Raw genomic sequence first — 26,797 nt, 5'->3', positions numbered from 1 at the left:
AAATGGTCACATGACGCGAGGGGATCCGGTCTCCGACGCGGCCAGTGATTGGTTGCAGCTATGTCAAACCGGATGTTTTCAGTGAGGGAGCGCAGCGGAGCATCTCAGGCCGGGAAAAGGAGTGGGGAGCCAGTGCCGGAAGGCAGGTGGGTAATCTTCCCTTTACAGGTCCGGCCAAGTGGTGGGGTTTGCACCCCTCGTATTCTTGCACATCCCCTTTAATGTGTTTAAAAAGTGGTGAAAATTAGCGCAAATAGTTTCTGCCCCTTTTTTCAACTCGCTTGCAAAGGGGTGGGGCTTATCAGAAAGGGTGGAGCTTCATGTGAAAGAGGTAGAGATGAGCGAAGTTTTCAAAAATTTCACCGAATTTCATCAAGGATTTTGATTTGTTACAAACTTCTTTGTAACAAATCACATTCCATTGTATGGAGCGGGAGCAATGAAAGGGAACGGCGATTCCGCCGCCCCCCCCCCCCCATCATTGCCGTGTTCAATACTGATTGCGGCATCTGAGAATCACATTTAGCCTATCGGGTTAATCAGGGCTTAAAACAAAAAAATATATCCTCATCCGTTCGGCGGAAAGGCCGTCGCGGACATCTTGTTTGAAGAAAACAACGTCACCACGCCCACCCAGAGTGATCCGTGCGTGTGCAAGAATTGACGTGTTTTCTTCAATCAAGATGGGCGCGACGGTCTCTTCGCGCTTAACTGAGGTGAGTATGTTTTTATTTAGTTTTTTTACCGCCATTTCAGGAAAAATGTATTCATTACCACGAAGCGTCAGGAAATTTGGCTTTGCGGCAAATCAGATTTTTCCTGAAAATCGGAATAGAATTCCACTTTGTTAACTTCGATTCCCTCAGCACTAGAAAGAGGGCATGGTCTAAGGTGCACCTGGTGTGTGGGTACAGTCCAGTATCTGCGTGCCAGGTTGCATCTGTACCTGCAGTTGTTTCAGATTATTGGTAAAACGCAAGCAGATCCCGCGGCCAGACCGTGCCACGTAGGGACCTCCATAGGCCTCTTTCACACGCTGCTTTTGCAACCTTTTTTACTGGCATTTTTCAACTCCGACACAAAAGCCTATGGGAAATACACCAGAAAAAAAAAAAAAAAACGCCATACCCAGAGCATGGTACGCTTCGGGGGAAAAAAAAATGATTCAAAAACATAATGACGTCCGATAACGCCTCCAAACGGTGAAGACAAAAATGTCGCCAGACGGGAAGTGGCAGCTGAGGGGTTAAGCCCCCGGCTCCTTTCCAGGCTGGAAGCGTTTAGAGAAATTGCATCAGCAGCAGCGTTTTGTTGCTGTTAATCAGAGCCGCGCCTTTGTCTGCATCCCACTTAATTACATGGACCCGCTAATTGTAAAGGCCTGCTCTGAATGGCGAAAATGACGGCTTCGCATCCTCCTAGCGGTTCTACTAATGAAATCGTTCAGCGTTTTTGTTTTTTTGTTTTTTTGTTTTGTTTTGTTTTTTAGCAAGAGGGAGGTTTGCTGTATGTGACACGCAAATATCCAGCCGTGATGCTCAAGGGGCCGAAAAATTCAAGACAATTCATGTTTATTTTCGGAAATGAGTGATGAGACCCGTGTCGTATTGCTTGCTTCACACATGTCTTTTTAATTTATTTATAGTTGTCAGAACAGAATTCCATGCACAAAGGAATCCATATCTGTTCATCCTGAGCTTCCTCTTTCATGAATAGAATGCCAGAACTTCAGTAAAGACTGAGGAGAGAGGGGGGTTTTATGCCGTATTTGTAGAAGGAGTAAGATATTTCAGTGGACGACTAGTAGAAATTCCAGAGAAGGGACGCGGGACGACTTCAGATATGGCGTGACAATTACAGGAAGGTGCCATACTCGCCTTCTGACACCATTATAGCATATGTACAGAATGAAATGTAAATACCATTCAAATCTCTGCAAATCCACTCCAGTCTCCAGCTGACTATGCGGCGGACTGCAGTAGACACGCTAACTTCATGCTAAGCCTGTGTGGTGTAGGGGAGCTGTGTCTTATGGAGGGGGTTGTGTAATTCCTTTCCTTATATGAGGCTCAGGGCAAACGGACATCGAGCTGTAAAGGGTTACCCCATGATTAATGCAAAAAAATTAAAATCCAACATCATATAGGACATGACAATCTCTTTCTAACAAAACGAGGACCAGCCCTGCACCTCACATGGATCCAGAGATCTCCCCATTCATTGCTCTGCTAGATTATCTTCAGACTGGCACCTCAAGGGCATGTCCTTTATCAGGGGATGTGTCCTTTCTACTGTTGCCATCTCCGTGTCACAGCTCAGAAGGCATGTCCTTTCTTAGGATCCGTGTCCTCTCTGCTGCAGCTCTCTTGTTCTTTCCTCATCACAGCTCAGGGGACATGTCTTCTCTGTTGCAGCTCTCTTCCTATCACAGGTCAGGGGACATGTCTTCTCTGTTGCAGCTCTCTTCCTATCACAGCTCAGGGGACACGTCTTCTCTGTTGCAGCTCTCTTCCTATCACAGCTCAGGGAACACGTCTTCTCTGTTGCAGCTCTCTTCCTATCACAGGTCAGGAGACACGTCTTCTCTGTTGCAGCTCTCTTCCTATCACAGCTCAGGGGACACGTCTTCTCTGTTGCAGCTCTCTTCCTATCACAGGTCAGGAGACATGTCTTCTCTGTTGCAGCTATGTTCCTATCACAGGTCAGGAGACACGTCTTCTCTGTTGCAGCTCTCTTCCTATCACAGCTCAGGGGACATGTCTTCTCTGTTGCAGCTCTCTTCCTATCACAGGTCAGGAGACACGTCTTCTCTGTTGCAGCTCTCTTCCTATCACAGGTCAGGGAACACGTCTTCTCTGTTGCAGCTCTCTTCCTATCACGGGTCAGGGAACACGTCTTCTCTGTTGCAGCTCTCTTCCTATCACAGCTCAGGGAACACGTCTTCTCTGTTGCAGCTCTCTTCCTATCACAGGTCAGGAGACACGTCTTCTCTGTTGCAGCGCTTTTCCTATCACAGGTCAGGAGACACGTCTTCTATGTTGCAGCTCTCTTCCTATCACAGCTCAGGGGACATGTCTTCTCTGTTGCAGCTCTCTTCCTATCACAGGTCAGGGGACATGTCTTCTCTGTTGCAGCTCTCTTCCTATCACAGCTCAGGGAACACGTCTTCTCTGTTGCAGCTCTCTTCCTATCACAGGTCAGGGAACACGTCTTCTCTGTTGCAGCTCTCTTCCTATCACAGGTCAGGAGACACGTCTTCTCTGTTGCAGCTCTCTTCCTATCACAGGTCAGGAGACATGTCTTCTCTGTTGCAGCTCTCTTCCTATCACAGCTCAGGGGACATGTCTTCTCTGTTGCAGCTCTCTTCCTATCACAGCTCAGGGAACACGTCTTCTCTGTTGCAGCTCTCTTCCTATCACAGCTCAGGGAACACGTCTTCTCTGTTGCAGCTCTCTTCCTATCACAGGTCAGGAGACATGTCTTCTCTGTTGCAGCTCTCTTCCTATCACAGCTCAGGGAACACGTCTTCTCTGTTGCAGCTCTGTTCCTATCACAGGTCAGGAGACATGTCTTCTCTGTTGCAGCTCTCTTCCTATCACAGGTCAGGAACACGTCTTCTCTGTTGCAGCTCTCTTCCTATCACAGGTCAGGAGACACGTCTTCTCTGTTGCAGCTCTCTTCCTATCACAGGTCAGGAGACACGTCTTCTCTGTTGCAGCTCTCTTCCTATCACAGGTCAGGAACACGTCTTCTCTGTTGCAGCTCTCTTCCTATCACAGGTCAGGAGACACGTCTTCTCTGTTGCAGCTCTCTTCCTATCACAGGTCAGGGAATACGTCTTCTCTGTTGCAGCTCTCTTCCTATCACAGGTCAGGAGACACGTCTTCTCTGTTGCAGCTCTCTTCCTATCACAGCTCAGGGAACACGTCTTCTCTGTTGCAGCTCTCTTCCTATCACAGGTCAGGAGACACGTCTTCTCTGTTGCAGCTCTGTTCCTATCACAGGTCAGGGAATACGTCTTCTCTGTTGCAGCTCTCTTCCTATCACAGGTCAGGAGACACGTCTTCTCTGTTGCAGCTCTCTTCCTATCACAGGTCAGGGAACACATCTTCTCTGTTGCAGCTCTCTTCCTATCACAGCTCAGGGAACACGTCTTCTCTGTTGCAGCTCTGTTCCTATCACAGGTCAGGGGACATGTCTTCTCTGTTGCAGCTCTCTTCCTCATCACAGCTCAGGGGACATGTCTTCTCTGTTGCAGCTCTCTTCCTATCACAGCTCAGGGAACACGTCTTCTCTGTTGCAGCTCTCTTCCTATCACAGGTCAGGAGACATGTCTTCTCTGTTGCAGCTCTCTTCCTATCACAGCTCAGGGAACACGTCTTCTCTGTTGCAGCTCTGTTCCTATCACAGGTCAGGGGACATGTCTTCTCTGTTGCAGCTCTCTTCCTATCACAGGTCAGGAGACACGTCTTCTCTGTTGCAGCTCTCTTCCTATCACAGGTCAGGGAACACGTCTTCTCTGTTGCAGCTCTCTTCCTATCACAGGTCAGGAGACACGTCTTCTCTGTTGCAGCTCTGTTCCTATCACAGGTCAGGGAATACGTCTTCTCTGTTGCAGCTCTCTTCCTATCACAGGTCAGGAGACACGTCTTCTCTGTTGCAGCTCTCTTCCTATCACAGGTCAGGAGACACGTCTTCTCTGTTGCAGCTCTCTTCCTATCACAGCTCAGGGAACACGTCTTCTCTGTTGCAGCTCTCTTCCTATCACAGGTCAGGAGACACGTCTTCTCTGTTGCAGCTCTGTTCCTATCACAGGTCAGGGAATACGTCTTCTCTGTTGCAGCTCTCTTCCTATCACAGGTCAGGAGACACGTCTTCTCTGTTGCAGCTCTCTTCCTATCACAGGTCAGGGAACACATCTTCTCTGTTGCAGCTCTCTTCCTATCACAGCTCAGGGAACACGTCTTCTCTGTTGCAGCTCTGTTCCTATCACAGGTCAGGGGACATGTCTTCTCTGTTGCAGCTCTCTTCCTATCACAGGTCAGGAGACACGTCTTCTCTGTTGCAGCTCTCTTCCTATCACAGGTCAGGGAACACGTCTTCTCTGTTGCAGCTCTCTTCCTATCACAGGTCAGGAGACACGTCTTCTCTGTTGCAGCTCTCTTCCTATCACAGCTCAGGGAACACGTCTTCTCTGTTGCAGCTCTCTTCCTATCACAGGTCAGGAGACACGTCTTCTCTGTTGCAGCTCTCTTCCTATCACAGTTCAGGGAACACGTCTTCTCTGTTGCAGCTCTCTTCCTATCACAGGTCAGGGGACACGTCTTCTCTGTTGCAGCTCTCTTCCTATCACAGCTCAGGGAACACGTCTTCTCTGTTGCAGCTCTCTTCCTATCACAGGTCAGGAGACATGTCTTCTCTGTTGCAGCTCTCTTCCTATCACAGGTCAGGAGACATGTCTTCTCTGTTGCAGCTCTCTTCCTATCACAGGTCAGGAGACACGTCTTCTCTGTTGCAGCTCTCTTCCTATCACAGGTCAGGGAATACGTCTTCTCTGTTGCAGCTCTCTTCCTATCACAGGTCAGGAGACACGTCTTCTCTGTTGCAGCTCTCTTCCTATCACAGCTCAGGGAACACGTCTTCTCTGTTGCAGCTCTCTTCCTATCACAGCTCAGGGAACACGTCTTCTCTGTTGCAGCTCTGTTCCTATCACAGGTCAGGGGACATGTCTTCTCTGTTGCAGCTCTCTTCCTATCACAGGTCAGGAGACACGTCTTCTCTGTTGCAGCTCTCTTCCTATCACAGGTCAGGGAACACGTCTTCTCTGTTGCAGCTCTCTTCCTATCACAGGTCAGGAGACATGTCTTCTCTGTTGCAGCTCTCTTCCTATCACAGGTCAGGGGACATGTCTTCTCTGTTGCAGCTCTCTTCCAATCACAGGTCAGGGGACACGTCTTCTCTGTTGCAGCTCTCTTCCTATCACAGCTCAGGGGACATGTCTTCTCTGTTGCAGCTCTCTTCCAATCACAGGTCAGGGGACATGTCTTCTCTGTTGCAGCTCTCTTCCTATCACAGGTCAGGAGACACGTCTTCTCTGTTGCAGCTCTCTTCCTATCACAGGTCAGGGAACACGTCTTCTCTGTTGCAGCTCTCTTCCTATCACAGGTCAGGAGACATGTCTTCTCTGTTGCAGCTCTCTTCCTATCACAGGTCAGGGGACATGTCTTCTCTGTTGCAGCTCTCTTCCAATCACAGGTCAGGGGACATGTCTTCTCTGTTGCAGCTCTGTTCCTATCACAGGTCAGGAGACATGTCTTCTCTGTTGCAGCTCTGTTCCTATCACAGGTCAAGGAACACGTCTTCTCTGTTGCAGCTCTCTTCCTATCACAGGTCAGGAGACACGTCTTCTCTGTTGCAGCTCTCTTCCTATCACAGGTCAGGGGGCATGAGACATAAGGAAAATAAAAAAACAGCAGGTGGCGCTATACAGATACATTTTTTTGAGATACTCAGTAGCTATACTAAATATCTAATTACGTGCAAATAAAGTGTTCAGATGCAGGTGCTACTTTGAAAAAAATTTGGAATATTTTTCGGGGGGACAACCACCTTTTTTAATACAGGTGTCGGACTCCTGCTCAATATTTTATCAGAGTTGTCAGGTGCCCTCAGTCATATGACAGGTAAGTTCCACCCAAAGTAAGAAAAAGCAATAAAAATGGTTGTCAGAAATGAAGCGTCATAGCAAATATATGCCACAGTATAAATCTAATTCAAATTCAGGGGCGACTAGGTGAACCTCAAAATCCGACATGCAAGCAGAGATTTGAGGAGCTGTTTGCTGGGGCCCTCACACTTGAGGTGTTTCTGTACCTGCCTGTGATAAGATGGGAACAAGTTGGTCATCGTTGACTACTTTGTTTCCTCCATGTCAGCTCAACCAATGACAATGCATTGTGAAGACCTCAACAAACAGCTCCTCATATCTCAGCTTCTTCACCCTCAGTGATTGTGACATGGCAGCAGTGTGATATTGTTTTTTTTTCAGCGGAGTTCCCCTTTAACTTCAAGACCTCCTACACACCGTTGAGTCTTTGGGCCAGGGTCACTGTGCCTTCAGGACAGTGTCGTACTGGGGTTCCTTGGGTCCATCACTGGAAATTATTCTTGGGGTTCAATCTCTATATCAATAATAAAGTCTAATAGGCCTTAAATTAACTAAATAGACCCTAGTGGCAGGTGATTGGCTTCAAAGGCAGCTGTAAATAGCCCACTATGGCTGCAGTCAGAGACTGGGCCCACTGGTGGGCCAGTTGGACCCTGCTTCAGGATGACTCCCAGTATTCCTCCACTCATTCCTCCAGTTACCGCCACCTCTCCATTTCCTTCAACACCAGCTACAAATTGGCTTTTTTCCCAGAGAGAAAAAAAATCTAATTAGGGGAACGCTCAGGGGCTGGAGGAGAGTAATTTACCGGAGCGGAGATGAGCGCTAGGGACTTACTAATTGTATGTGTCGTCCGCAGAATTATTTGGCTGAGACGCAATCACAATATCCAAACCAATCCGCTGGTGTCCGCGATTAGACTACGGCGAGGTCGTGGTGGTCACATTCAGGGTCAGGTGCCGGATATTGTCACGTTCGGCATTGATCAACATTATTCACAGTTTGATCCTTTCTCATTTTGCTGATTGCATCAGAAACGTAAGTCCTGCGTCAGGCGGCTGGTGAGTCAGCCGGGATCTGCGGCCAACAGTTCAAGGAAATGTTCTTAAACCTCTTAACTCAGATGGCTCATACAGGCGAAGTATCCCAGATATGAAGGGTAATAACGTAGGGCTATGACCATATGTTACCTGTGGTGTTACCTTTTACTATTGCATTGTATTTAGTGATGTCAGTAAGGGTCCATTCACACGTCCGTAAGTGTTTTGCGGATCCGCAAATCGCGGAACGGATGCGGACCCATTTTGCGGACGTGTAAATGGACCCTAACAGGGGGCAGGGCTGTGACTACCTCTTAGACATGATATAGAGGCTGGTTGTCAGCAATAATAGATGAAATAGCAGTTACTGTAGTGTATGATGTGTAGATTTCATGTCTGATCACAATGTAATTATATTACTATTATATTCAGTGATGTAAATAAAAAGGGGCGGGGCTGTGACAACCTCTTAGATACCATATAGAGGCTGGTTGTCAGCAGTAATAGTCATTACCGTAGTATAAGGTGCATGGATCGTATGGGCATCTGATCACAATGTAACGCCACTGTACGTGACTCCAGTGATACATTTTTACATTGATAATTAGCAGATGGGTTCCGGATGGAGTTCCCCTTGAAGACCTCTGTGAGAATCAGACATGGATTTGTCTATTTAAGAGCTTGCGGCTTGAGATCTGTCTAGGACAATATCACACTGCCTAGGAGACCTGTAAATGTGTCCTGATATAGAATGGTGCGGGTGGATGGAAATGAAGACTCGCCTAAGTGTGATACTAATGTATCAGTGTGAAATTGGATATGTACCTGCAGGTCCGGGCTGGCGGAGGAGAAGCGGAGACCGGATTCTGGAGGATACAAGTGCATCTGATGCAGCCTGATGATGAAAAAGAGCGCCAAACTCAAGGCTGTGTCAGGCCATGGCAGAGAACAGGTTAATGGGACACAGTCAGTGATTTGGGATAGTTTCCCCTAGTATTGCTGTCCCTGTGATCAGTCTTAACTGTACTTCTTGAATTCTGTTCATCAGGATGAGCAATGATTAGTTTTCCAATTCTATAGTATCAATAAGGAGCATCTGTCTGCATGATCAACCCTATTAAACCAGCATACAGCCTGCTAGGGTCCATGCTGATAAAAACTATACTCTTATTATGACTCTCCGTGGCCCCATTACTGAGAAAACAAAAATTTTATTTATATGCAAATGACCTAACTGGAGCACTGAGAGGCTGGACAAAGCCATCGGAGCACCAGCTTGTTACACCTCCTTCAGCTTCAGTCCCTCCCCCCTTTCTCTGGATTGGCAGGGCTAGTCTTCTAGTGCTTCTGCTCTCCTAGCACCAGAAGATGCAGCACAGGCTTGAGATGACAGGTCTCAGCACTAGAAGACTAGACCTGCCAATCCAGGGACAAACTGGTGCTCTGAGGGCTCTGGCCAGCCCCTCGGTTCTCCAGTTAGGTCATTTGCATATAAATAATGGGGCCACGGAGAGTCATAATCAAGGTATCTTTTTTATCAGCACGATCCAGCCTACCTTGCTGTATACCTGATTTAATAGGGTTCAAAATGCTGATAGATGCTCTTTAAAAGTTCTACATCTTTCTAATATATAACTTCTGTGTTTCAGTTCCACACCATTTTCAAGACCTTTGCTCACAGTCAATGAGTGAGAACAGTTTTTACATTTAGAAGCTGTAAACCTGGGCATCACTCTCAACTAACAATTGTATCCAGTCTAGACAATGCTCTCTGAACTAAACAGTCTGGATTTCAGACTGATACATTGTAGCAGACCAGCAGCGAGAGAGAGAGAGTTGTGCTGCTGATATATTTAGCTCACAGAGCATTGTGTAGTCTGGATACAGCTGTGTCTACTTCTCAGCTGGGAGCAGGACAGATTTACTACTTCTATATGTAAACAGGAATATTTTCATTCACTCGCAGCAAGCAGAGATCTTGAAAATGCTCGGGAATGATAACACAAAGTCTAGAGAAAGATGTAGAACTTTTCATATAGGCGGTGAAGCTTTGTTTGAATAAAACAGGAAAACCTCTTTCATCAAAATTCAGCAACTTTCTAATAACCTTGTTGTTCCAAATCTTCAACATTTTCAAGATCTCTGCTTGATGCAAATGAAATATTACACATTGGCAAAACACACAAATTGACTGACTACATCTGGAAGGTGGGGGTTTGTTAAAATCATATCCTTTCTATACCATCTCAGACCGATACGCTGTAAGAAATGACCAGGATTTGTGCTGCGGCTGCTGCTACATTGTTGCAGGCACACCTCGGTCAGTCCTGAAGGGGTTAATCAGCGGAGTCTGTGTCTCTCCGTCAGCCGCTGGTGATTGATATCAGCCGCCTGGCAGAAAACGCTCCTATTCTATAACAAAGGTCAATTCTGAGGGGAACACAATACCGAATAAGCGCTGAGAATGTGAAGAATAGAAAAATTATCAAGGAGGATGATATTCTCCTGATCACGCTGAGCGCGGAGCGAAGATTAAAGGAAGATCTGATAATAGAGGCGCAATTTGGGCTGAGATGAGCAATCACGAGCAATCCCCCTGATGGCGACGTCTGAGAACGCAGCGACACTTGGAGGAAGAGGCAGAACCGGAATATATGAATTCATAAATCACTCGCTTTAACTTCTCATGCCCATTGTCAGAGGTTTCTTCATTTATCTGTTCCTGGGAAAGCTGGGTGGCAACCAATATGGGCTCCAACAAGGATTGGCGTCCAACTTTCCCAAACTACTGAATAGCAAATACATCTAGTTCTGCCCCCATACAAGGGACACCGCTACCAATACAACTCTCCACAAGCATTGGCATCCAGCTTTCCCAGGCTCCTGAATGAAGATTCTGCTTAGATATTTAGGGGGATTGTAAAATTCAAAATAATTTTCTATTCAGGGCTCTGGGAAAGCTGGGTGACCCCCGACGGCTCCTTATGATTGCAGCGATCAGTTTTCTAACATGTATTGCATTTTCATTCACTTTTTTTCTTCTTTTTTCTTCCTATAATCCCATGCACTGCTACTTGGGAGGGGCTCATCCTGAGAACACAGAGGATTGTCAAGACTGGGATAGAATTGTAGCAAACCCTCAGCTGCGGGACGTTTTAGTTCTGTGCAGCCTCTGGACATAAACAAGAACTTTCCATTCATTGACAGCAAGCAGAGCTCTTGGAAATGGTAACAAATGTTAAAAAGTTGTAGAGCGTTTCATTATACAGTAATGAATTTTGACTTAAATGAAAGCAGAGGCCTCCTTTAAATTTGTTAGGGTTTCAGACCAGGTTTCCGGACAAGGATCCATCGTGAATGGCGATATTTCTTGTGGTTTTCAATGTCGCAGCTGCTTTTGGTAAAGCTCGCAGTGGCCTCCTCTGAAAGGAAACTTGTACTGTACGAGCGCCTCTACGAAAATCACTGGGGAGCAGCAAGACGTTCTCTTAATTATGTAACCAAGACCTTGCGCCTTAATCCAGCCGCCGTCAGCCCCACAGGCAGTCAGTGAGACGCTTCTTGCCGCTAATGACTGCGGCCGCCGCTAGCCTGTCGTTCGCCGGTCGTTCGCTGAAGTCAGGAGGAAGCTATCGGGGACCGTTCACGCAGAGAGTACGGCGTGCGCTGAGCGTTCAGTCTGCCGCTCTCACAGGGACTCTACATGTGAACTGGTTGTTACGAAAAATGCTAAAAAAGGTAAATTGTAGAAATTGGAAGTGTTGCAAATGCATAAAGCGTTTAGAACTTTTGCATCTCATACAGTGAGGAGCGCAGTCGCTACATTGTTGCCAGTATTGTCATCATTGCTCCAGTCCCTGCCCAGCAGTTGTGGGGGTTTTTCACGCCATTTTTGCCCACTGGAGTCAATGGAGAAAAACAAACGAACCCTCTGCTACAATGTAACATCTATCGAGAGAAGAGGGAATAAAGCCCCCTCCTCCTAGAGATCAGCCGGGGGTCCTTTGACTCACATATTACGTGGGGCCCCTTTACTGCCCTGCAGGTGATAGCGCCAGAAATGTTCATTCTTGGCGCTGCTCCATGAGCACCCAGCTCTTCCTCCGAGGTGCCCGCATTTGCATCTGCGGCTTGTTTCCACGGTAACCATTGATGTTTCGATGGAAAAGTTATCTGTGTAGCAGCAACATTCGTGTCTGACGATCTGAGGCAGAAGTTCTGATCACCAGCACCAGGATTTTAATGAAATTCTTATTTGATGAAAATGACGCTTCAAGGAGATGAAATTGCAAAGGATTCTTACCCCATCCCCCCCTCAAACAGAAAATCTTTAACTGTTGACAACAAAATTGAGCAGAGGTCACTGGAAGCAGCAGCACAGAGTATTTGAGGACAGGAGCCTGCTAATCTTATGAGAGATCACAGACTGAGAGTTAGGGCTCATGCACACGGCCGTAGTTTTTGTCCGCATCCGAGCCGCATTTTTTGAGGACCCATTCCGCGCTGTCCTCATCCGCACATCAGTAACGTGGCCCCGCAAAAAAAGAGAGAACATGTCCTATTCTTTTCTGTTCTGGGGACAAGGATAGGACATTTCTGTGAAAAAAAACGGCAACATGCACTAGGCTGGGATCCGTGATTTGCGGGCCACGAAACAGGTTCGGTCGCGTGCATAATCTCTTAAATGGTGAAAGGAGCAGGGTCCACAGCAGCACAGAGCATTTAGGAAATTGATGTGCAGTGCAGATTTTATGGGAGGTCACAGACTGATAGGTTACATAGTGGAAGGAGCAAGTTCCACAGCAGCACAGAGTATTTGAGGAAATTGATATGCAGATTGTGAAGACTGCAAGGTGCAGGGTGCACAGGAGCACAGTGTATTTCAGCAGAGGAGTGTGCTGATTCAATGAGAGGTTACAGACTGATGGTTACATACTGAAAGGAGCAGAACCCCCTAACAGCACAGAGTATTTCAGGAGAAGAGTATGCTTATCTAGTCGGATGTCACCGACAGATGGTTTACATAGTGCAAGGTGCAGGGTCCCCAGCAGCACAGAGTATTTCAGGAGATGAGTGTGCTGATCCAATGGAAGATTACAGACTGGAAGAAGCAGGTACTGTATATCTAGTCAGAGGTTACACAGTGGAAGAAGCAGGGCCCCCTAGCAGCACAGAGTATTTCAGGATTTAGTTGAGTCATGTACTGTAGCACTCTGCTGTCACTTTCCTGGGCTGGGGACTGCACTCTTGTTGCTCTCAGCTTCCATATGAACCCCTTATTGCGGTGCGAAAGGCTGTCTTGGCTCTCAGAGGAATCTTCAGCTCACAGGTTGAGATGTTGACGTTTCTTTGTGGAGGTAAAATTCTGAGTGGATTGACTGACGCTGCCGAAGTTAATATCGACGAGCAGCGGAGAGTCACTTTAAAGTGATTTCTACTTCTCTCTCAGCTTTTAAGCTGCCATTAGGAAATTACCAGTAGATCCTCGGGGAGACGCAGTTTAAAAAGAATTACAGAAACCGCCAGAGCGTGCAGGAGAACGATGCAGTACCTGCGCCATGATGACAAAGTGGTGCATAGACCCTCAGAGATATGGCTCCATTATATAAACCGGGCCAGATATCAACAACAGCCTCCAAACGGTTGGATCCCTGTATACCAGAGCCCCCACCAAAGGGGACGGGACCAGTCGGGATGGGCCCCCCTCTCCAAGGGTCCCATAGCAGCTGCATAGCCGGTACATATGCCCTTGGGTGATGGTTTTAATCCTTAATTTCATCTAAATTTATGAGATAGATTTAATGAATATGGGTTTTAGTTGTTACCTTACACCAAAGAGTTAAACGTCTCAATTTATATATATATATATATATTTTTGGGGATTTTAATAAAATTTCAGGGACAATAGTGGCATCTGGTTCTAGATGCTCTAGGACGTTTCAGATGCAGCATTTATTGTCCCTCGATTGTTTTCGGGTTTTCCACTTCATCTCGGTAACGTCCACTTCTAGGGAATCGTCTGATTGGCTGCAGTGATGAAGTGAGAGTGAACAGGAGGCTCCTTAAAGGGAACCGGTCACCGGGATTTTGTGTATAGAGCTGAGGACATGGGTTGCTAGATGGCCGCTAGCACATCCACAATATCCAGTCCCCATAGCTCTGTGTGCTTTTATTGTGTCTAAAAAAGATTTTATATATATGTAAATTAACCTGAGATGAGTCCTGTCTCCTCCATGCTTGAGAGATGAGTCCAGCGTTCTCTTACTCTGACCCCAGCCATGCCCACTGTGAAGGAGCCCAGCACCGTGCGGTATGCCAGACCTTGCAGGGGAATTATGTGTGAGCAATAGGTGGGCCGAGGTAAATACAGTTCTGCTTACTCACGGTTATGTCGTCCCTGGGCAGGCTCGCATAAGGAGGGTGGCACAAGGATTCTCTGGGGCACACTCTGGTGTAAGGGACACTGGCCAGATGTGGGTTTGAGGTGCCCTTGATGGTCTGTATTAATGTGCCAGTGTCAATGTCCCTTGTAGTCGTGACGCCAGTACCTTTTATATGGAGGTACAACCATTTACTAGAGTGTTAATAGAGGAACTGAGTCTGAGGCAAGCAGGGTGAAACTCAAATGGCTCTTTACTGATGATGACTCTTGATAACAATACATCCATAGACATTAAACAGTCTCTTGATATAATCCGGCATTAAGCACAATCAGCCATGCATATGGGGAAAGGGAAATGCAAATCCTCAATGAAGTACAGGCTCTTGTAATACATAAGAAAACTACTGCTCAGACTAGGCTGGTAATAATGAAAGTCTTACACTGGTAACAACTCCGGCCTGATTCTAATCCTTGAATAAAAAGGTGCTTTTCTGAATCTTCTATTCCAATGTTGTTCTGACAGTTGGCCTGACTGTCCTCAGGGTTTAAACTGGAGATGTAGATGCTTCAAGCTGTCTCCTACACCAAATACAAAGGTGCTTAAAGGGAACCTGTCACCAGGATTTTGTGTATAGAGCTGAGGACATGGGTTGCTAGATGGCCGCTAGCACATCCGCAATACCCAATCCCCATAGCTCTGTGTGCTTTTATTGGGTAAAAAAACGATTTGATACATATGCAAATTACCCTGAGATAAGTCCTGTAAGTGAGAGGAGTCAGGGACAGGACTCATCTCAGGGTAATTTGCATATGTATCAAATAGTTTTTTTACACAATAAAAGCACACAGAGCTATAGGGACTGGGTATTGCGGATGTGCTAGCGGCCATCTAGCAACCCATGTCCTCAGCTCTATACCCAAAATCCCGGTGACAGGTTCCCTTTAATAAGTCCTCAGGTAATGACTATCTTGCTAATCTTTTGTCTCGCATAAACGTGATAATTCCTTATATACTCGGCTGTATATAGTTCAGACATTGGTCACCCTGGAAGAGCGATCTATAGTGGTGGATTGCTCACCTCCAGGAAGAATACTTGCAGGCCTTAACCCTGGGTTATGGAACCGACAGGGTTCACAGCACAGCCTAATTTAGGTCTGAGCTAAGCTAGTTATACACACTGACACTGCTCCATCCTGTGGAGAATCGAGTGTAGTGCACCCTGACTAGGCCTGTATAAAGGATATTTGCATGTAAAATCACATATTGACATGGAGAATATGACAGGAGATAAAATACAAAATACAGGCATATCACATGACATTAATACATGATAAAAACACGTTTGCGAGGCCCACGGTTACTTGAGTGGGACGCTGCAACCGCCCCGCATCCTCCGAATCTCCTTCTTGCTCCCCAACGTCACAAAGCTAGAGCGCCGTAATCTCACGATGCGCGAGCTAGCGCATGCGCAGTTCGTTCCCTGAGGCTGATGCCAGCACAGGGAAGGAACTCTATGCCGACACTGCGCATGCGCTAGCTCGCGCATCGCGAGATTACGGTGCTCTAGCTTTGTGACGTCGGGGAGCAAGGAGGAGATTCGGAGGATGCGGAGCGGTGCTGGGCTTCTTCACAGTGGGCGTGGCTGGGCTCCAGAAACGTTAGTAGCCTCATTTACATATATATAAAATCATTTTTTTCCCCACAATAAAAGCACACAGAGCTATGGGGACTGGGTATTGCGGATGTGCTAGCGGCCATCTAGCAACCCAAGTCCTCAGCTTTATACCCAAAATCCCGGTGACAGGTTCCCTTTAAGGGGAAGTCCAGACAGAATCATGTTGTGACATCACATATAGACATGATCATGACTGTAGTGGGGACTGAAGGAGTCGTTGGGCCTGAACCCCATTTCCATCTTTTTCTATATCTTTAAAGGGCATCTGTCAGCAGTTTTGTACCTATGACACTGGATGACCTGTTACATGTTTGCTTGGCAGCTGAAGGCTCATTTGCATATAATGAATGATCATTTTTCTCAGCAATGCGGGCACATATGAACATGGGACCAACACAGATGTCTTCAGCTGTCAAGTGCACATGTAACAGGTCAGCCAGTGTCATAGGGACAAAACTGCTGACAGATGCCCTTTAACACAAAATAAGGGGAGGGGCCTGGAGATCTTTGTTTATAAATATATAGTTTGATACATTGTTGCACCCCCATTATAATCATAAATAGGTCATTGTACCTTTATGATATGATATGTGATGTTCCCAGGCCTCTGTCACTTCAGACTCTTCAGGAGGAGGCCATCTGCAGGACACGTGGGTCCCCCTGACCTGTCACTTGCTGTGTGACACCCCGGACAAAGTCCTCACACTGTCCTCATCATGGCCGAGCAGCAGCATCGTCTGTTACTTCACAACGGATGATGAGTTATTATTGGTATCATTACTCTAATCATTAGTATTGGTTACATTGTTACTTCTTTAATGGTTATTATCGTTTGTATGATCAATTCAGCTGAGCACATGCATTACACAGGTTGGCGGGAGAGGGGGACAGATTGTCAGCTCTTTGGTCCACCTTAAAGGGGTTTTACGGGAACTTTAATACTGATGGCCTTCATTGTTTGATTGGGGGTCCATGTCATACCACCCCTACTGATCAGCTCAATAAAGCCACTTGCGACTATTTTTATGACTAAAATAGTCGCAAGTTCCTTAATAAATGACCCCCTGTGTCGGGTACGCAATGAACTGATCATTCACTAGGCAGATCAGACCCTCACTAATCAGATATAGGATAGGTCATTAATATTAACATCCCCAGCCACTTAAAGGGTACATAAATAGAATTCCAGGGCGGCTGTAAACACTGACACCTAGGCCAAGCAACCATTAAGAGTAAACCAGGGGGTCTGAACATCACATATGAGTACAGATTTGTTTACCATTCAGTATACCCTATATGAGCATTGTTATGGTCCACACCATACGACGACTTAGGAACTTACATTTTTGAGTGTATTGTAAATTTTGGGGGGCATGGCCCTTTAAGAGACCAGGATGAATGGTGGTGATTCTGTAGGGGATGCACATGTCCGTCTCCGATGCCATTTGGGATTGTTTGTTTTCTCTCCACACTGAGATTCCCTTTTGTTCGGTAACTTCTCCAGACTTTCCGATTGTGAATCCCACAGGACGGCCGCGAGGTATAATTAGCGGGACGAGTCTGTAATGAACACTTAGAAATGATTTAATTGGACGCTTTGCTCCGGGAGGAACGAGACTTCTTGTACCTCAATTCACATTATATCCCTGTAATGAAACACGGAGGCTACAATAGCGCCGCCTGGCGTTTCCTCCACCTCATCTTCTGTATGTGCGCGGTTACGGTGTCTTCTTATCACCACTGACCTGCTGTCTTCTGCTTCTATTACAGGGTTTGGCATGACGACTCCGGCCACCATTACCGGCAAGATTTTCCTGATTTTCTACGGCCTCATCGGATGCGCTGCCACCATCTTGTTTTTTAACCTCTTCCTGGAGCGTCTGATTACAGTCATAGCTTACATCATGAAATCCTGTCACGAGAGGCAACTCAGGAGGAAAGGCGGCATGCCACCCGAAACGCGTCGAGGATCAGGTAACTCCGAGGTGGACAGTCTGGCTGGATGGAAGCCGTCTGTGTATTACGTGATGCTTATATTATGCCTGGCGTCCATTATTATATCCTGCTGTGCCTCCGCCATGTACTCGCCCATTGAAGGATGGGGATACTTTGACTCCCTCTACTTCTGCTTCGTTGCCTTCAGTACTATAGGATTTGGGGATATGGTCAGTAGCCAGAAAGCCAAATACGAGAACCAAGGACTTTACAGATGCGGCAACTTTATCTTCATCTTCATGGGGGTGTGCTGTATCTACTCTCTATTCAACGTCATTTCCATAGTCATAAAACAATGCGTCAACTGGATATTAAAAAAACTGGAATGTCGCTGCTGCCAAAAATGCCAAAGAAAACTATTCAGGACCAAGAGGAATGCGGTGATGCCGGGAAATGTACGGACGAGGCGCAACATCTCTATAGAAACGGACGGCGTCTACGAGAGTGAGACGGATGGCAGGAGAATGTCCGGGGAGATGATCTCCATGAAAGACTTCTTGGCCTCTAATAAAGTCTCCTTGGCCATCATGCAGAAACAGCTGTCGGAGACGGCCAACGGCTGCCCGCGGCAAATCGGCACAAGCTCCAGGCACAATGGCTTCTCAGGGGGTGTGGGGGCATTAGCGATTATGAATAACAGACTTGCAGAGACTAGTGTGGACAGGTGAATGTTCTGGGTGCAGACGATAGACTGTTCTGTCATTTACCTGCTGCGGATGTGTGCGATACATTGTGTCCACAGGGGATAATTGTGACACAATGATACAGATTCTGATATGTACTGATCCAGGGTTATATCCTGTATTATACTCCAGAGCTGCACTCACTATTCTGCTGTTGGATACGTTGTAGATCAGTCGGCACTGCGGATATGGCGTGGCGGTGCACATGTCCTAGGATTGGCGTCCCATATATTAGTAGTAATATTCTGCTGGTGGATTAACTGTGCACATTACATTACATTACTTGTCCTGTACTGATCCTGAGTTACATCCTGTATTATACTCCAGAGCTGCACTCACTATTCTGCTGGTGCAGTCACTGTGCACATTACATTACTTATCCTGTACTGATCCAGAGTTACATCCCTTATTATACTCCAGAGCTGCACTCACTATTCTGCTGGTGGAGTGGTTGTTTACATACATTTCATTACTTATCTCGTATTATACTCCAGAGCTGCACTCACTATTCTGCTGGTGGAGTCATTGCGTACATACATTACATTACTTATCCTCTACTGATCCTGATTTACAGACCACACACATACACACTGGTAACCCTGGTGGACCTTTACTGCAGACAGGTAATTCATTTATAACTTCTAGAAGGAATAATAGAGGAATGGCACAACAGAGTCATATGAAAAGATGTTCCATGATTGTTATTATGAGGAGTATGCAAGTAGTTAGTAAAGCAGAGAGGTCTTCTTTAAAGGGGTCTTCTCACCTCGAACATTGGTGGAATATCGCTAGGATATGCCACCAATATTAGAAAGATCCCGCCTCTGGAACCAACACCTATCTCTGGAATGGAGCGCCTAAAGTTTGGGAGAGTGCACCATGCATGCTTGACCGCCCTCCATTCATTTCTATTGGAGTGATGAAAATAGCTGAGTGCTGTGCTCGCCCATTTTCGGAAGTCCAATAGAGATGAATGGAGACCGCACCACGCCAGCACTCAGGTATTTTCGGCACTCAGATAGAAATAAGTGGAGGGAGCTTTGTTCTAGACATTGGTGCCATATCCTAGCTATATGCCACCAATCTTCGAGGAGAGACAACCCCTTTAAGCTACTTAGGTGGGTGTCCTTCAGTGTCAAAGAATTCCACGTTTGTATTGTGGATGCAGCTCTGGATGTGACTGGAGTATAAGACAATGTGATTCTATGTCAGTATAAGTAATGGAAAGTATCAGAGGATAACTTGTATAATCTTATTTTGTTAGACCAGTCTGAAGGCGAATCAGCACTTACTCAGCGCCACCGCGATCTTAAAGGACCAGTCCAGTCTAATGTACGTGAAGCTGAATCATTGGATCATGAAAAAAATCTAATCAGGATTGTCTAGACTGGATACAAGTGTAACAAACCAGCTGTGAGAAGTATTAGGTCAGAATGAGTCTGGATGTCAGTGTTTGTATTCACTGACAGCAAGCTAAGATTTTTAGAATTCAGTCATATTCCATTGATGAGACTGGGTGTATAGGGTTAGGCTGACGCCGTTCCTTTAAGGTTTGAAGTGTATCTTTCACATCATGAACGGTAACACCAGACCCTCCATGGGCTCCGCTGAGGAGTCTGCCCCTCTGAACACCTCGGGCTTCACCCTGCTGTAACACAAGGATGCATGTTAGGCTGGCACCTGTTCACATGGTGTTCTCTCTAGATTTCCGTATCGCCATGACAACCAGCGCCCTGAATTCCCCGGTTTGGTTTAATTATTTTATGGAGCAGGTGACATCTCGGTAGTGGACACCCAGCGCATCAGGAATAATCTCAAGTGTCACTGAGGGATTTGTACGACACAGCCGCCAGCAATAAGAGGCTGCACATTGTCGCTTCTGATCGTCAGCTGGTTGTCAGGTTGTCAGGGAGTGTTTTACCTCTTCATACGGTTTGTAAATGACAGAAAGTAAAGAAGAAGATATCAATACTATTTTTGTATAGATTAAAAAGGCGATTATAGAAAAGAACATGGTGTGGTGTGGTATATCTATCTATCTCATATCTATCTATTATCTACAGTATCTATCTCATATCTATCTATCGCTCTCTCTATCTCCTGTCTTTCTTTCTATCTCTCTCTCTCATATCTATCTCATATCTACACTGAACAAAAATATAAACGCAACACTTTCGGTTTTGCTCCTATTTTGCACGAGCTGAACTCAAAGATCTGAAACATTTTCTACATACACAAAAGACCTATTACTCTCAAATATTGTTCACAAATCTGTCTGAATCTGTGTCAGTGAGCACTTCTCCTTTGCCGAGATAATCCATCCCACCTCACAGGTTTGGCATATCCAGGTGCTGATTAGACAGCATGAATATTGCACAGGTGTGCCTTAGACTGCCCACAATAAAAGGCCACTCTGAAATGTGCAATTTGATCACACAGCACAATGCCACAGATGTCGCAGTGTTTGAGGGAGCGTGCAGTTGGCATGCTGACTGCAGGAATGTCTACCAGAGCTGTTGACCGTGCAATGAATGCTCATTTCTCTACTATAAGTCGTCTCCAAAGGTGTTTCAGAGAATTTGGCAGTACATCCAACCGGCCTCACAACCACAGACCACGTGTAACCACACCAGCCCAGGACCTCCACATCCAGCATGTTCACCTCCATGATAGTCTGAGACCAGCCACCCGGACAGCTGCAGCAACAATCGGTTTGCATAACCAAAGAATTTCTGCACAAACTGTCAGAAACCGTCTCAGGGAAGCTCCTCTGCATGCTCGTCGTCCTCATCGGGGTCTGGACCTGACTGCAGTTCGTCATCGTAACGGACATTCGATGGCGCCTGGCATGTTGGAGAGGCGTTCTGTTCACGGATGAGTCCCGGTTTTCACTGTTCAGGGCAGATGGCAGACAGCGTGTGTGGCGTCGTGTGGGTGAGCGGTTTGCTGACGTCAACCTTGTGGATTGAGTGGCCCATGGTGGCGGTGGGGTTATGGTATGGGCAGGCGTGTGTTATGGACAACGAACACAGGTGCATTTTATTGATGGCATTTTGAATGCACAGAGATCCCGTGACGAGATCCTGAGGCCCATTGTTGTGCCATTCATCCACGACCATCACCTCATGTTGCAGCATGATAACGCACGGCCCCATATTGCAAGGATCTGTACACAATTCCTGGAAGCTGAAAACATCCCAGTTCTTGCATGGCCAGCATACTCACCGGACATGTCACCCACTGAGCATGTTTGGGATGCCCTGGATCGGCGTATACGACAGCGTGTTCCAGTTCCTGCCAATATTCTGCAACTTCGCACAACTATAGAAGAGGAGCGGACCACCATTCCACAGGCCACAATCAACAACCTGATCAACTCTATGCCACGGAGATGTGTTGCACTGCGTGAGGTAAATGGTGGCCACACCAGATACTGACTGGTTTTCTGAACCCCGCCCCCACCCCTCAGTAAGGCAAAACTGTGCACATTTCAGAGTGGCCTTTCATTGTGGGCAGTCTAAGGCACACCTGTGCAATATTCATGCTGTCTAATCAGCACCTTGATATGCCACACCTGTGAGGTGGGATGGATTATCTCGGCAAAGGAGAAGTGCTCACTGACACAGATTTGTGAACAATATCTGAGAGTAATGGGTCTTTTGTGTTTGTAGAAAATGTTTCAGATCTTTGAGTTCAGCTCATGCAAAATGGGAGCAAAACCGAAAGTGTTGTGTTTATATTTTTGTTCAGTCTATCTACTCTCTATCTCCTGTCTATCTATCTCATATCTCTCTAACACCAGGAGGCTCCTTTGGTTGATCAGATGACTCAGGTGACACTTTGTGATGTTTCTATGTCTCATTCTTCTTTTGTATGTCGTCTCCCCTCTTGTAGGTCGGGGGGGGGAAGCTCGGGCACTGGTTTCTGCTGCTCCAGTATCTGATGATTTCTCATTAAACCTTAGTTATAGAAGATTCTGTGATGCACAGGCGGACAGTAAGGGGTCACCGGACTCCTGCTGCGACGCCTGAAGATGAAAGAACCTGATTGAAGCAGAGATTATTATAGGTCTTGCTCATGGCTGATTGCTGTCCCTCATGTGATAAAAGGTTATCAGCTGAAATATCTGTGATGACAGACCGCCTGCTCAGACAGCCAGAAGATTGATACCATATTTATGAGCATGTGAAGGTGACTGCACCAAAGATGGCTGCCTGATAACATGTCCATCTTGTACAATGCCTGCCAGAGTGCCCCCATATACAGAGCTGCCAGTGAGTGCCCAAATGTATGGTGCCCACCAGAGATTGCCCCATGTACGGTGCCTGCCAGAGAGTTCCTGCATTTACAGTGCAGGCCAGAGAATGCCAAATGCCCATTTCTTGGGCACAATTCCTGCCAGGGTGTGCCCAATCTAAAGTGGCTACCAGAGAGTGCCCCTGTTATATACAGTGCCTACTGGCCTGTGCCAATTGCACAGCATTGCCAAAGAGTGCCCCCCACATTTAGATTCAGATAAGTGTGCTCAATACATAGTGCCTGCAAGAGAGTGCCCCCATATACAGTGCTGCCAGTGAGTGCCCGCATGTATGGTGCTTGCTACAGATTGTCCCATGTACGGTGCCCACCAGAGAGTTCCTGCATTTAGAGTGCCTGCCAGTGAGTGCCCACATGTATGATGCCTGCTAAAGATTGTCCTATGTACAGTGCCTACCAGAGAGTTCCTATATTTACGGTGCCTGCCAGTGAGGCCAGGGGTCCCTTAAAGTAAATGTTTTTCGTGACGCCAGTTGCAGTGATGTAGTATATGGTACCCAGATGTAGGAATGGCCGAGTGGTATAGGGGGGCCTATAATGTCCCTCAAGGTTTTGTGTGCACATGTCACAGTGCTCCTACATGGATACACTGAACCCCAGGCATTGTCGTCCGAAGCAGAGCAGAAGGAGTAGTTCAATTGTGGGATGAAAAAATTAATTGAGTTCAGACCTTGTGATGAAGTTGAAAAACTGCTTTACTTTGCATAAACGTCTCTCCAAACGGTTTACAGACTTTATCTTGGTTCCCAGCAGGCGTTAGCATCAACTCTGGCAGGCAAACAAACTCAACTCTGCTACATCTGTTGCTCTCTGGCTCTGCTGTACAACTTTACTTTAGCTCTATGCTGCAACTTCTCTCTGTAGTCTGACTCTAGATTTGTCCAAGGAAAACTTTCTCCTCCTGTCTTCAGAGGCTTCAAGCTGTGGCCTCCATATCCAGCAGAGCTGAAGGTGCTCTAGCTGGCTTAGACAGGGCTTGGCATGGGCACATCAAAAGGCGACATGCCCCGCTCTTGCTTCCTTCCCCAAGCAGGGGGTAAGCTAGACTGACCTCTAACTAACTAAACTCCTCCTTAGAGGGAGAGAAGAGAATGGAAAGAAGGTTTAATCATCTGCAAATGTAGCTCGGCCATGCTTGCTGCCACCTTCTGGTGAACCAGGTACGTTACATGAACAATAACAGTTGCATAGAAATAGCAATGCACATTGTAGTGGACTGAAATAAATGCATGAGATGACACTGTGTTAGCCCATAGGAGACAGTAGCAAGGTGCGGAGTGGTAATGGCACTCTGGGCCATTACAAGTGCCCACATTTTTGGTGCCTGCTAGAGATTGCACTATGTACAATGCCCACCGGAGAGTGCCCCCATATACAGTGCCCTCGTCAGAAAGTCCTATGGCATGTAGATAGCAGTGCACATGCCGAGGAGATCTACATGATGCCAAGAGTCTCCTACTGCTATCATGGGGAAGGGGCCCTTACATCAGGGCCCCTGCTGTACCATTGTTATGAAGAATATGAATTAATCTTTTCAGAAGAGCCCTGATGCGGCCCCCACCTTATTCTGCTGCTGATCATCTTTCCATCATCCTGGCTAATATTCCCTCTGTGTCTAGTCAGGGCGACCACACCAACCTGTAATTTACTCCGTCTTTAGCAGCCGCACCTCTTCAGTACAAGCCCTGGAAATCTCATCAAGCTCAAGTGCACCGGCTGAATATATTCTTTGCACTGAAGCTCTGGACAAGGCAAAAGAAGAAAAAAAACGGACGGTTCTTGGGAGATCGGGCCGAGCGCAATAACTCCACAATCACCACAGATGAGGCTAAAACATCCACTAATCCCATCCTCATTAAACAGCTCATCAGTATTCACTTCCACAGATAACCACTTATTATGGAAATTGCCAGACAATTCTAGATCTGCTTTGCAGGCACTGAATCTACTTTTCCTGTCCCGGTGAATACAAGTCTTATATGCGCATCATTAGATTATATTATGCACTGGGTAACATGACAACTGCCAAACTTCTCAGCTCCATGTCTACTGCTTTCCTCTAGATCAGGCATCTCAAACTCCGTCCCCTCCAGCTGTTGCAAAACTACAACTCCCACAATGCCCTGCTGTAGGCTGATACCTGTAGGCTGTCCGGGCATTGTGGGAGTTGTAGTTTTGCAACAGCTGGAGGGCCGCAGTTTGAGATCCCTGCTCTAGATGATGTAAGGCAGTTCACAAACAATCATCTCTGTTATTCTCTGCAATGGATGGAGTTTGCACACTGCATGTGACATGCTGCACGCTGCTGCACAGGAGACAGTCTGACGCCTCTCGTGGGCCTTTTCCTTCATCTTGAAGCATCATGAACGTGTAGTTACCAGAGCAGCTTCCTACAGCCATTGATTTCCACAATCAAGATGGTGGACAGAAACTGGATTAGTTTTCTCTAAGAGACAAGTTAGATGGGGTTGCATAGAAGAAGTGGTGTGGGTCTGGAGTCTCTCTTCAAATCTGTCGCAAGCGACCTCCCTATCAAATTGTTTGCACATAGCTGTGATTCATCTGAATAAAACGCTTCTTTTCTATTGTTTATCCTAGGATCCGTTCCCAAGTTAGGATACTTATTCTTATTATGCTAATTAGGTCTTTGGTGCAACAAGGGCCCTACCATTGCTGTTATTGCACCCAAGCTCCACTCATTTCTGTGGCTAGCCCCTCCCTTGCTGCTTTGCCAGTGCCTGGCCATGTCAATCAAAGCAACGAGGGAGGGCTAGCCACGGAAATTAATCAAGCTTGGGTGCAATAAGAGCAATCGTGATGCCCTCATTGCACCAAAGGCCCATTTTGCATATTGGGAAAAAGTAACCTGGGAATAGAGCCTCGGATCATCATCAGCCATTGTCCTCTTCAAGACATCATCGACAACCATTCTTATCTTCAGGAAATCATTGACAACCATTCTTATCTTCAGGAAATCATTGATATACAAAAAATTTTAAAAAAAATAAAAATAAAAAATCAACAACCGTTTTCCTATCCAAGAAATCGACAACCATTTTTCTTCTCAAGGACTCATTGGCAACCATTATTCTATTCAAAAAAATATCGACAACCATTCTCCTGTTCAAGAAATCATCAAAAAACATTCTCCTGTTAAAGATATCATTCACTGACAACTAGGGTAAGCGAATCGACTTCGGATGAAACCTTGGAACCGAACCAGAGTTCTGGAAATGTTTTTTTACAGTACAAATTAATTTATAAAGTTATTACCCAAAGTCTCGCAAGACTTCGCGAAGCAATAACTTCAGCTCATCGGAGCCAATACATTCTAATACTGTACGGCGCTCCTGCTCCGTGCAGTATTGTAACGAAGTTTTATGCGAATCGACTTCGGATGTTTCATCCAACTTCAATTCACTCATCCCTACTGACAACCATTCTCAAGATCAAGAAATCATCGACAGCCTCTCGCTCAGGAAACAGTTCAGGCTGACCACTATTCTCTCTAGAGTGATACTTTTTTTGCTGTACTGGGTGCACCACTACGCCCATCCTCCTGTCATCCCATGAATCACTTTGGCGCTGTCCTTGTGGAGGCTATGGAATGAGACGTCTTCGCCCTCTGAACACTTGGAAACTCAACAGTCGTCTCTGTTTGATTTGGTGAAACGATCGAAGATTAGTCTCAGGCACCGGCTGCTAATTAAGCCGATTTTCTGGATTAATGTAAAAGTTTGAAGACGAGATGAATGCTGGAAAGTACTGCTGAGAAAAACCCTCAGTTGCCGCTGCAGAAGAGTCGAGAAGATAACAAGAACACTTGTGAAATGTATGGATGGAGCTCATCAGCTGCAGGATTCAGCTCATTGACAACAGCGCATACTGTCCCTTTAAATAATCCCACACCATACAGTGTATTCTGGATAATGCTATTGATATAGTGATGTCAGCAAAGTGATGTCAGCAAACAACTTCTTAGCAATGCTCTGTTACAAATATATTTATTCTGGTGCTGCTCTCCAGGGATTGTCACT

The 26,797-nt window shown here is 46.4% G+C and overlaps 1 protein-coding gene across 1 annotated transcript in view; it reads left to right on the top strand.

Annotated features, from left to right (window-relative positions):
• The window catches only part of KCNK13 (potassium two pore domain channel subfamily K member 13), a 43,487-nt gene extending 25,059 nt beyond the window's left edge, over positions 1-18,428 (top strand). The window contains exon 2 of the mRNA XM_040412133.1: positions 17,536-18,428. Within this exon, the coding sequence (XP_040268067.1) occupies positions 17,536-18,428 (893 nt within the window). The remainder of the gene's footprint in view (positions 1-17,535) is intronic.
• Positions 18,429-26,797: the final 8,369 nt, after the last annotated feature.

This window comes from Bufo bufo, chromosome 11, assembly GCF_905171765.1.
Source record: "Bufo bufo chromosome 11, aBufBuf1.1, whole genome shotgun sequence".
Lineage (NCBI taxonomy): Eukaryota > Metazoa > Chordata > Amphibia > Anura > Bufonidae > Bufo > Bufo bufo.
The sequence above is the reverse complement of the archived record's forward strand: the minus strand, read 5'-3'. Positions and strand labels throughout refer to the sequence as shown.